At 33.0% G+C, this 12,972-nt stretch overlaps 1 protein-coding gene across 2 annotated transcripts in view; it reads left to right on the top strand.

Moving 5' to 3' along the window:
- The first annotated feature begins 1,506 nt into the window (after positions 1 to 1,506).
- Positions 1,507 to 12,972, top strand: part of LOC139511875 (3-hydroxyisobutyrate dehydrogenase, mitochondrial-like) — a 32,044-nt gene continuing 20,578 nt past the window's right edge. Inside the window, exon 1 of one of the 2 annotated variants that reach the window (XM_071299010.1) lies at positions 1,507 to 1,744. In XM_071299010.1, coding sequence (XP_071155111.1) covers positions 1,675 to 1,744 — 70 coding nt within the window. In that variant the 5' untranslated portion in view covers positions 1,507 to 1,674. Of the gene's footprint in view, positions 1,745 to 7,369; positions 7,492 to 12,972 lie in introns of those variants that run through there. The other variant, XM_071299011.1, reaches the window with a different exon arrangement.

Below are 12,972 nucleotides of genomic sequence, written 5' to 3'. Positions count from 1 at the left end.
GAATAATAGAAATTATGATAATAGCCTATACTCACGACGAGGCTAACAGTTCTACTGATCATAAAGCGTCATCTCAAAGTGCGGTTGTTCTGTTGAAGAAAGGAAATAAAACTTGGATACGAGCTCATGGATCCGAGGGAAGGAGGTGTTATCCCAAGTGGTCGTCTTATTCTGGTTTTAAAGTGTGACGATGTACAATATATAAACGTCCTGTTATCAAAGCTTACATGACATCCATTGTAATTGATCAGCATAGGTTTCCCTCAGCAGATGAATATTCGTACTTACTTTAAAAGATTGAATCGTCATCAACACACTAATCTGAAAAGAGGAGGCGGGTTATGCTTCAATGAGTAGACAAACTAAAGACACAAACAGCAAAAGACGTCTTAGAGGTACATACACGGTCTTCAAAAACAGACTGCTGTCTAAAAAAGTTGTGAATAAACATTTTTTTCGGGTTTGGTGGATTGATATTTCAATAAACAGCCATTGTTCAATTGGGTATTATTGTGTGCAGCATATTACGGGATGTGTTAACGCATCCATATCAAACAGAATAAATACAAAACTGAGTAGAACTTTATTTCATTTACTTTTGCGTAATTTCATCAATCCGTCTGATCGTCATCTTTTTTTTTTGGAAAGGTACTTTGAACACAATTACTTTATTTTTGCTAGCAGTTGACCAGTAATGAGTTTTAAATGAGAGCACTTTTCGGATCTGCGTGACTTTTTATATTCATTCTCTTTTGCATTTTTCAATATGTTGAATGAACTTTAAAAATGTTGTCACATTTTTCTCAAATGCTTCTTAACATAAAGACTTAATAGTTAGTCAGCAGCTAAGCAGTGGTAGGTTGTGATGTGTCAGAGCTTTTCTAATATTTAAGGCATATTCCTCATAATTTCCACTAGAAGCAACATAGGAACCAAACAATAAGTAGTCAATTGAAATGATGGCGGATCTACAGATATTATTTTATTATTCTCAAGAGAAACATGTACCGAAAAAAGTGAGGATGGACGCAACGAGAAGAAAATAGAGACATCAAAGTCCAATATTTTGTCTTCCGAAAGTGCTGTGATGAGGAGATAAATGTTTGAATAAAATCTTAAAAAAATAAATCAATAAAATAAAATTCAATAGATTTCATTCACCCTATGAGATATCATTGTATCTGTATTACTTATTAAATGAGTCTTTTCAATAGTTTTCAATTCATAAATTATTTTCATATATATATGGTGATCATTGAAAGAGTATTATTAAATACTAGTATTTGGAGTTTATTACGTGTGTTTATAGAGGTGTTAAATAATAACTTAGTTATGACGTAATGATTATTACTTCAGTTTAATGAACTAGTATATTTATAATGGTTTATATACTAACTATGCATAATCAGCAATATCGATTTGGTTCAGTACTAACAAAGTACAATCTGATAAAACTATTATGTCAACGGTATACGATTTATAATGGTATCGCTCTTTGTAGATTCCGAGACTTCTTTGTGCAATATTGTTATTATGCATTAAATAACATGTCTTGAAATGGGTTCTAAATTGACAAAAAAATTAGGACATAGTATTTTGAAGAGAAAATAATGGGTTTATATGTGTTTTGTAGTACAGTTTATAATATTTTGTGAGAGAAATTGATATGAAAACATGTATTTTTATTCTTGTGCAAGAGCTGGTTATATTAATATGAATCATATGTATGGATATAGATGTTCAAGTAAGTACAAGTTTATAGTTGTATTTTTGTTATTCTCTCTGGTATTGATAATAGTTATCAAAGGTACCAGGAATATAATTTATTGATACGATATTCCCGTGCTTGCATTTCCTATCATGATTTTCTTGATAGAGGGTTGCTGCTCACAAGGAAGCTATTAAACCAAGAGTTCCAAATGGTGAAGTTGAAATCATCCCTTCGTAAACTTTACGGACGCCATCACGAGTTGGTTGACCGTTATGGAATAACCGTATCACAAATGATATCGGATATGTTCCTTATGTCGTAACTACAATCCCCTTCCCTTTCCTGAATGTGACCTACCGAATTAGACTATTTACCGGATTTGTTATCACATAAGCAACACGACGGGTGCTGCATGTGGAGCAGGATCTGCTTACCCTTCCGGAGCACCTGAGATCACCCCTAGTTTTTTGGTGGGGTTCGTGTTGTTTATTCTTAAGTTTTCTATGTTGTGTCGTGTGTGCTGTTGTTTGTCTTTTTCATTTTTAGCCATGGCGTTGTCAGTTTGTTTTAGATTTATGAGTTTGACTGTCCCTTTGGTATCTTTCGTCCCTCTTTTAGTACGTCAGACGCGCGTTTCGTTTTCATAAGACTCATCAGTGACGCTCGTATCAAAATATTTATAAAGCCAAACAAGTACAAAGTTGAAGAGCATTGAGGATCCAAAATTCCAAAACGTTGTGCCAAATACGGCTAAGGTAATCTATGCCTGGGATAAGAAAATCCTCTGTTTTTCGAAAAATTCAAAGTTTTGTAACAGGAAATCTATTAAAATTACCACATTATTGATATTCATGTCAACACCGAAGTGTTGATTACTGGGCTGGTGATACCCTCGGGGACGAAACGTCCACCAGCAGTGGCATCGACCCAGTGGTGTAAATAGTTATCAAAGGTACCAGGATTATTATTTAGTACGCCAGACGCTAAGCTATTCAGTATTAATGAGCCTGCTTTTGTCAATTCCTTACATGTTATGCATAAAAATTGAAAACAACTAAAGATGGACGACTGACGAAGAATTGGTAATTATACTTCCGAATTTACCGTTAACATCGACGACAAATTCCAATACTTTGAATTATCAAGGGATAAACATCGGGAGTTACTATATGAATGTCCGTTTTGTAATATTTTGCTACACATGTTTATCTAGTAAAGGAAGACAATGTTCGCTTCCCATATTATGTCTTTCCACTTTTCGTAGAAACAGGTTTTTAAAAAAGGGACGAAAGATACCAAAGGAAAGTCAAACTCAGAAATCTAAAATAAACTGACAACGCCATGACTAAAAATGAAAAAAAAGACAAACAGACAAACAATAGTACACATGACACAACATAGAAAACTAAAGAATAAGCAACACGAACCCCACCAAAAACTAGAGGTGATCTCAGGTGCTTCGGAAGGGTAATCAGATCCTGCTCCACATGTGACTACGTACGGTCGAAACTATAAATTGTATACAATAAACATGCTAATAAAAAGGATCCCTCTTGTTCCTGGCGGATGGAGAGATTAGATGCTTCTACATCACACTCAAACACACACACGCGTCGAAACTCCGTGTGGGTAACTGTTCATTAATCGAATCACAGGATTTACATTTTTTATTTATATCTTTTTTTTTATTTTGATCTTTGTTTGTATTTGTAGAATATGTGAAATACTCTTAAACATATTACGTTCTCTTGTCTGTTAGCGGTATAACTGAAAAGGTAATGAAATTTAACTTCAGAATCCATAGTGACCTTACAGACATCCTGGAACCATCTATCAATATAATTTATGTAATAAGTAACACACAGCAAACTGCTGAAAACGAATCCATGTTGTTGCAATGGCAATCGGACACACATACAAAACACTGCTGTACATGATAGCGAAAACAAATATTTTAATAGCAATGGTGAACACATATTATATTGTGGCTTTCGTAGTGAAGGCCGGTTAAATGGTGTTTTACAGAGACAATGTAGTTAGTGAATGGCTCTCTTAAAGGAGAAGGTTCACGAAGGGTTAAAACTGGCCCTGATTTTTTTATGGTTTTTAAATCGGGCCAAAAAATTACAAATTTCACATAGAAATACTTCTGATAATGCTAGTAAGACAAACATATTTTTTTTCTGGCACTTTCCTTTATAATTTATGGAGCTATGACCCCTTAAATAAATACAATTTGTATTAAAAGGTTAATTTTGGTACGTTTTTCCCATAATTTTAATTGTTTTTGGCATAATTAACTTTGGCCGCCATCTACGATCCAAAATGTTTTTATATTGATGAAATGTATATCAAAATTGGAATCTTTTAGTTACAACACATTTTGGATCGAAGGTGGCGGCCAATGTGTTTCTAAAGCTTTTAGGTCTGAAAAATGCACAAAATCATCATATGTTGACAAAATGTCTAAAATGGGCATACTTTGGAGAATATTTTGTACTCTTATGAGAAGAATTGTTATATATAGCATTAAGACTTTTGAAATAGACCCATTTAAGAACCAATTTGAGACCTTTTTGTTGTTTTATGATAAAGTTGATATTTTAGGCCATTTTGTGCCATAAGTGAACCATTTCTTTTGCGAAATGAAAAAGATTAACCCAAATAGTATGTTCGACGAATTCGCGATTTCACCTTTTCGCGATACACATGTTATTATAACATAACATTTTAAATATAATAGGAGACAAGACTACAAAGTAAAAGTCATTCAGATGATTGTCATATAACTTCATATCTGTAATCGATTATATTTAAAAATTTTTGTTATAATAACATATTTATCCCGAAAAGGCGAAATTGCGAAAAGGCGAAATCGCGAAAAGACGAAATCACTAACAGGCGAAAACGCGAAATCGCGAAAAGGAGAAAACGCGAATCGGAAAATGAAATATTTCGCCTTTTCGACTTCGCATTTTCGCCCTATAGAATATGAAGGGCGAAAACGCAAAAACGCGAAATGGCCTTAACCGGCCACCATAGTAATAGGACAACCAATTGAAATATTGATAGCCTAAATCTATCAATTGAAATTACAATTTCAATCAATGCGTATTCCACGAAACAGAAGACGTTCATTCTCCGAATAGGGTTAAGGCGAAGTTGTTTGAACAAAATTGAGTTTAAAAATGTTGGGTTTTAAAATCACTTGTAAATAATTTTAGTCGTAAAATGTCATTTTGATCTTAATATCACTAGAAAAGTCTGACCGATAGTGTTCGCTCATGATCAGTTTTTCAGTAAATTTTGAAGACTAATACATAGCGGTAAAACGTATTGTTTAGACAATTGGCTTGCGGGTAATTCAGTACTGTTGAGTAGATTTTCAAACAACTCAGTATGATGGTCAGGTGTACTGTTAAAATAAAAATAAACTGAGCCGTTTATACATAATCTGAACAGATCAAAATATTTTCTGAAACTGACATTATCAAGCTGCTTGATTCAATGATTGACAACATTTTTTTCTTTAATTTAGAGCTCGGGTTTTAAGGCAAACACTCGACATTCCCACAGAAACAAACTATGTCCCTCTTCGTGTTGACTTGTCCCTTCGTTCCGATGAGGCAGACTTTCCGCAGGTGCTTCTTATGGAGAATGTAAAGAAGCGTTTATTGTACTTATACTTCTTGTTCTGTTATATATGATGTCTTATCACTGAATAATTTTAAAAGTCTCATATGTTGACTTACATCTAAGATTTTAAAAAAGACTTCGACAAAACAAACGATTTCAGCTTCCCAAGAGTGAACTTTCCATTTCTATGTACCAATATTCCAGCAGGTATACAGTTATCAAATGTACCAGACTTATAATTTGATACGACAGACACGCGTTTCGTCTGCATAAGACTCATAAGTGTCGCTAAGATCAAAATTATTAAGTATAAAGTTGAAGAGCATTAAAGACCAAAATTCAAAAAAGTTTTGGCCAATATGGCTATGATAATCTATGCCTTGGATAAGAAAATCCTTAGTATTTTGAATAATTCAGAATTTTGCAAACAGTAAATTTATAAAATTGAACATATAAATGGTATGTATGTCAACACCGAAGTGCTGACTATTGGGCTGGTGATACCTTCGGTGATGAAACGTCCACCAACAGTCGCATCGACTAAATGGTGTAAATAGGTATCACAGGTATACCAGGCTTAAAATTTGATAGGCCAGACGCGTGTTTCGTCTGCATAAGACTGACCAGTGACACTCGGATCAAAATTGTTAAAAAGCCAAGCAAGTATAATGTTGAAGAGCATTGCACACTAAACATTCCAAAAAGTTTTGCCAAATACAGCTAAGGTAATATATGCCTGGGATAAGAAAATCCTTAGTATTTCGAATATTTCATAACTGTAAATTTATAAAAATCACCCTATAATTGATAAACATGTCAAAACCGAAGTGATGACTGCTGAGCTGGTGATACCCTCGGGGACTTAACGTCCACCAGCAGTGGAATCGACCCAGTGGTGTTAAAAGGTATCAAAAGTACCAGGCTTATTATATCCTAGTTGATACGACATCCCATTTTTAACATGATTATCTTAATATAAGGTTGCTGCATAAAATGAAGTAATAATTCAAGTGGTGAAACTGAAGTCATCCCCTCGAAATGATTGAACGCCATCATGGGTTGACCGTTGTGGAATATATGTTTCACAGATGACGACTAATATGATCCAATTAGTATAACCACATTATTACGTCCTCTTTTTCTGGAACGTGACCTACTGAATAAGTCTTATAACAAAATGTGACTTACATCAGCAACAAGACGGGTGCCACATGTAGAGAAGGGTCTGCTAATGCTTCTGCAAAACCCCAGATCACCAGGAATGTCTGGTGGGGTTTGTGGTCCATAGTTTTAGTTTTCTACGTTGTGTTTTGTTGATTTTTGCTTTTCGTATGGTCCTTTCTTTTTTTTGTCATGGACGTGTAATTTGGTTTTCGACTTATGAGTCTGTATATCCCATTTGTATCACCTGCCTCTCATTTTAAACGTTAAGAAGTAGTGTCTAAGGTAGCCTAAAATAATGGACAAGACTAGTCATTCCGTATATATTTTAAGGAATTTAAGTAATTGTCCATGCAAAATTATCATTTTTCCTTCTGGAAAATCTTTTTCCTTACACAATATATTATGTATCCAGCAAGAACAAAAAATGTGTTTACAATTAAAAAAAAGTCATCTAAAAAGATAACAGTCCAATGCCCCACTGAGAAGTAAGACTGTACTTGTTGCTACTACAAAAGCGCGATTGTTTTACACGGTTTTTGTTTTATCGACCTACACTTTTGAATTATTATTTGTCATTTCTACATCGTCATTATAGTGCACTTGCACGCAGTAGTTTAAGAGTTGATTGAAATTCTTATCATACTTTACTTAAGATACCATGTCGTTGTGTAAGATAGAGATAATTTTTACTTGTCCATATCACAAAGTATTGAAGGAGGGTAAAACCAAAAATAATCTACTAATATTCGTAATCTCCACACGATGTTTAGTTAGTAAAAATCTTTTTAAGATGATATAAAACATACTTGATGTTATATCTTCTCATTCCAAATCAGATGACGACTGTTGGTGATTTCAGTACTTTGTTCATGTGTATTGATAAGCAGTGAGTGAATGACTGCTTTGAAATCATTAGAGTTTATCATAAATTTGTGACTCCCCTTAACATACAAACATGTATCCAGGATATTATTCTATGTGTAAGTACTATATTTTTTTATTTTTTTGGGGGGAATTTCTTCAGATAAGTAATATTCTGTTATTACATTCAGTATTCCAGTAGTATTTCCATATGAAAGTAATCTGATTGCCATGAATTAAAGACTTGAACATTTTTCTATTTAAGGTAAAGGATTCTATAATTGCCAACTAATATATGAACACGTTATGTATGAAACTCCGAAATTAAAATAGAGGTTCTCTTTTTTTGACACCCAAAACATTGTCATAGAGAGCACACGCAGTTGTAAGTGTTGTTTTCAATTGTCCGTGACTTTAATTGGTGGTATTGGTTATGAAATGAATCCTCCGACAAGCAATTCAGGTCCTTTGTTGAAAAGTTCCGTCATGTGTTGCACAATTGTAAACTTTTGTTTCACTTCTTCGTGGCGCAGGGGCATCTTTCCAAATAAGGTGTTTCTTTATAGGCTTACATTTATTAAATTGAATTTCTGGTTTGTAACTTAGTATTGATGATCATTTCATTTGATTAGAGTGATCATAAATGTTTTTAGCCCACTATGTTGTCAAGATCTTATACATATGTAACTTTCTTGTTAATGATGTTGATCGTTTATTAGGGAGGGATGAAACTTTCCTAATAAAGGTTTTTTTTGAGAAAAACCACTTCGACGCACCAAATTTACACTGCCAATTTCAACGCTGTATCGAATAAAGGCAACAGTAGTATAACGCTGTTCGAAAGTCGGAAATCGATTGAGGAAAAACAAATCCGGGTTACAAACTAAAACTGTGGTAAATACATCAATAATAAGAGGGAAACAACGATACACCAGAAACTCCATGGATCGTAACAAAAAAAAAAAAAAAAAAAAAGAAAAACGACAATGCAACACACTCAGAAACGAACTATAAGATAACAACTGCCATTTTCCAGACTTGGTACGTATACAATCGACTGCTTTTGAATTGCTAGTCCCAATGTTGCCATTAGACTACTAGTACTGTACCTGCGTCGATTGTGAAATGATTTTTGATACACTATTAGAAATGTACAAAATTATTAAGAAACTAATGCTTCGACTCCCTCAGGCAAGGTTGACTTTACATTATATTTGGCTATTCTTTTTGGATCCATTTTAGTCATACATTTTCGCATTTATATAAATCAATTACTTCTACATCCATGACTTTCAAGCTTTATGAAGTGTTCGTATAATCTTCTAGCAATGGGTATATGCTTTGTTGTTTTGAGTTAGCTTTAGTTTGTGTGTCCTGTTTGATACTTTGTGTTTGTGGATAGTACCGGTCTTATGGGTAAATCTTGGCTTAGGTTGTGTTGTTACATCATTGTCTCAAGATAACTGGGAGAGGGTTGAAAACTTCCGAACATTATTACCCGTCGCAATTTTAATCTGTGGTCTAACGGATTGTGTCTGTTTCCGTCTGTAACAAATGTTGTTGTTCAATGCTATATCCTTGAATCAGATCCTTAGTTTCCCTTTTGAATTGTTTCAAATTTTGTTATATATTACAGTAACTGTTATCTGCCTTTACTGTATGTGTTTTCTCAGCCGCAGATTCGGCCATTTTGAAAGGGGTTCCAAAACATGCAAACCATATAAAAAGGGGGTCCAAAAATATGCCCCCATACAAAAGCATTAGTTGTCAAACAAAAAAGGGGTTCCAATCCTTGAACACCTCCATGTGTCAGCTACTGTTTCTAAGTGATGTGAGCCATGGGACCCCGCATAGTTGTATCTTCTGTGGAAAATTGTCTCATTGGCATGCATCATACCATTTCTTGTATTGATGTTACAGTTATGTCAGATATCATGCCAAGTATTGATCTTTTTTCACCTAGTTGAACTCTGTGTCAGTAAGGTGATCGACCTAAATATAGATAGAAAAGAACAGCGTGACCTATGAATATAGATGAATTTGTTTACAAAGAAAAGAACAGCGTGACCTATGAATATAGATGAATTTGTTTACAAATCAGCGACTAATCAAGAGGATGACGATACATAATATATAAGTCATTAAGTAAACATTATTGTGACTATTTAGCAATCCTTTTCGGACATCAGTTATGAAATCATGTCCAATGATTTTGTTTATCTGTGTCAGTATGTCAGTTCTTGCTTAAGGCTTAAAAGAGTACAAGATGTTATTAAATATAAACTGTATTTTCCCTTTCTAATATTAATGGAGTGGAAAGTGAAAAACAATAATAAAACGCAAGTCAATAAACGAACCATGGTGTTAATAGGTAGTTAATATTACTTATATACTTTCTCCCAGATTCCGACGACAACAGTTAGCATCATTCATAAATAAATAAGGATTGGTACATACGTACGTTGTTGATCTGTTTACAAAGAAAGAGTACTTTTGCTTTATTGGAATTCTACATGTTATGTCATATTGAATAGTTATTCAAGTAATGTACGTTCATATCCTAGTATATATACTTCAGACAGCGATTGAATGATTATTCAAAAAAGTATTTGAATTGATTTGTGAATTATATCGGCCAAGTTTCAATAAAATTCCAAAAACAGAATGAATTATGGATATAGATGTACATGTAAGTACAAAATTTAAATATTCTTAATAAAAAATTAACTGAAACTCTTTTGTATGTTCCAGACCATATAAGTATTTGGACCGTACGCGTACGGTCCGGACCGTATACGTATACTCGTATGGTCCGACCATACGTGTATGGTCGGACCGTATGAGTCTACGCGTATGGTCCAGTACGAGCTCATTATACATGTTATTGGATCATATGGGTTAAATTTAAACAAACATTTATCACAATCTTTATTTTAAGTTTTACAAATTGTTATTATTACAATTAGATGGATAAAATGAACAAACGAACAATTGAAATTAAATATTTGTTTAATTGTATATCTGAATCCAATTTTGGTACTCTCGTCCAAGGTGACACACGTTACGTAATATTTTTTACATAATCATGTTTGCAGTTCATGCATGTTCCTTTGCATTTGCATTTTTCTGTAAAGTTGCTAAATATTCTCAAACAATTGTCCTTCCACATTATGTTTACTTTGATATCTTCAATTTCAGTGATCAAAATTCAATTAACGTATTACAGATCGACATGCTAAATACAAGTAGAGATTAACAGATTTTAAATTACAATTAGCGCGAATTTTATAAAAAGTTAAAATGTAAAGTTTTTATTTTAATTAAAATTGATCTATTTTATATTAATTTGAGAGTTAAGTTATGTTGATCTGTTATATGCATTTGTATATAATAATAAACTTGACCAACTTCTTAATATAAGTCAGACCGTACGCATACGGTCCAACCGTATGAGTATTTTGAAAAAGTACGCATACGCTCCAGACTGTAGGCGTACGGTCCAAAAACTCATACGGTCTGGAACATATTATTTTAGCCTTGCTAATTCGGTTCAATAAAATCCTGACTATATTAAATGCACAGATAATTGCAAATCAACGATTAAGCTGTTAAAATACAATAATGAGAATGGTTTAAAAGACACATGAATAGTAAAAAAAGACATCTTTGAGTTAACTATGGATGGGTTTAAAAAAATCAAGGGGTGGGAGGGGTGGTCACAAATCACTGACTCGGTTTCAAAACTTTTATACATTGTTTTTGATAACAGCTCTATGTACCTGCATGTATAGCAAAAAGTACATGTTATCTTCAAAAGGCCAACAAAAATTATTGAATGATTTCGAGGGAACATTTCAACCAAATCTAAGCATAACGCATGTCGTGGCAATGCACGACGTGACGTGCATCAGTGATTACCTGTTGGGTCGTGTCTGCAGGACCCATTGTTGCATGTGACAACGTTAACGTAAGCTGAAACTTTCAAGTCATAAAACTTTCGAGTCAGTTTTTTGTACTCGGACTCTAAAATCAACCAATCAAAATGTTTGATTTCATGTTTCGAGCATGATTTTTGTGCTCCAAGCACTGAGCAAAGTTTTATGACTTCAAATTCATTATTTGAACGCACACATTCGCATCTGGTCTAATTAACTCATCGCACAAACTATTTTTAAATCACAATGTTCTTAAATGGTCAAAACTGATGTACAAATGTATTTATTTATACTTTTAACTGTTGACCTTGGGCAGTGATTTATTTGTAATTGATTATTGTTTAACATTTTATGTCCAGCGGCAAATATTTCCTTCATATACGGGACGAGAACAATACGTTTTTTTGGACCGTCATGATGATATTTGTGCTTGCAACGGGCCCATAAGAAATCTTCAGATATGTTACAATGTTTCTTAAACGTGTAGAGGGCCTGGCATGCACTCTCTCAACACGAATGATCGAGACAACGGATGTATCCGACCAGGCCGTGGCTGCGAATTTATCATACATCCAACATAGCCCAAAAATGTCCCACTTAGGCAAAGGTACGAGTTTGATTCGTGGTGTTTCCTGTAGAAACGGAGATGACATTTTCAAAATATTTAAAAAAGAAAAATTACAAAGAAAATTCTATGGGGCGATTCACAGAAATCAGAATGTTTTAATAATCAAAACGAATACAAAAGCCATCACAGTACTAAATAGACATCCCGCACAACCAAACGGACGCCCCGTCATGGTTAATACGGGTCTTACTATGACTCACGGTCGGTCGGGTTGAAACCCCTCGGAGCGACCATATTTATATCATGCGGCCACCAGTCACTTCTGGTGTTCCTTAACTTGAAATAAAAACTAACATTCATGCAATATTATAGCTATTGTATAAAGCACGAAAAGTAATTCTAGCATTTTCTATGGCAAGCCGTTTTACTATTTATTCGAATTTCAAGATATCTCCTATAATGTATAAGATATCTTATATAATACATAAGATATATCCTTTAATATATAAGATATCTATATAATTTCATTTTTATATAGATATCTCATATACTATATAAAATATCTTTAATATTATATGAGATATCTTTAATGTTATATAAGATATCTTTAATGTTATATAAGATATCTTTTATGTTATATAAGATATCTCATAAAGTTCATATGATATCTTATATACTTTCTAAGATATCTTCTAAAGTTTATAAGATATCTTATAAAGTATATGAGATATCTTATAAACAATTTTTATATAAGATATCTTATATAATTTATAAGATATCTTATATAGTTTATAAGATATCTCATATAGTTTATGAGATATCTTATAAAGACAATTATATAAGATATCTGATAAACTATATAATATATTTTATAAATTATATAAGATATCATAAACTATATAAGATATCTTATAAACTATATAAGATATCTTATAAACTATATAAGATATCTTATAAACTTTATGAGACATCTTATAAACTTTAGGAGATAGCTTATAAACTTTAGGAGATATGTTATAAACTAAATAAGATATCTCCTATGATATATAAGATCATATAAGATATCTCCTATAATATATAAGATATCTTATATAATT

This window comes from Mytilus edulis, chromosome 2, assembly GCF_963676685.1.
Source record: "Mytilus edulis chromosome 2, xbMytEdul2.2, whole genome shotgun sequence".
Taxonomy (NCBI): Eukaryota; Metazoa; Mollusca; class Bivalvia; order Mytilida; family Mytilidae; genus Mytilus; species Mytilus edulis.
Note: the sequence above shows the minus strand (reverse complement) of the source record. Positions and strands in the feature narration are given on the sequence as shown.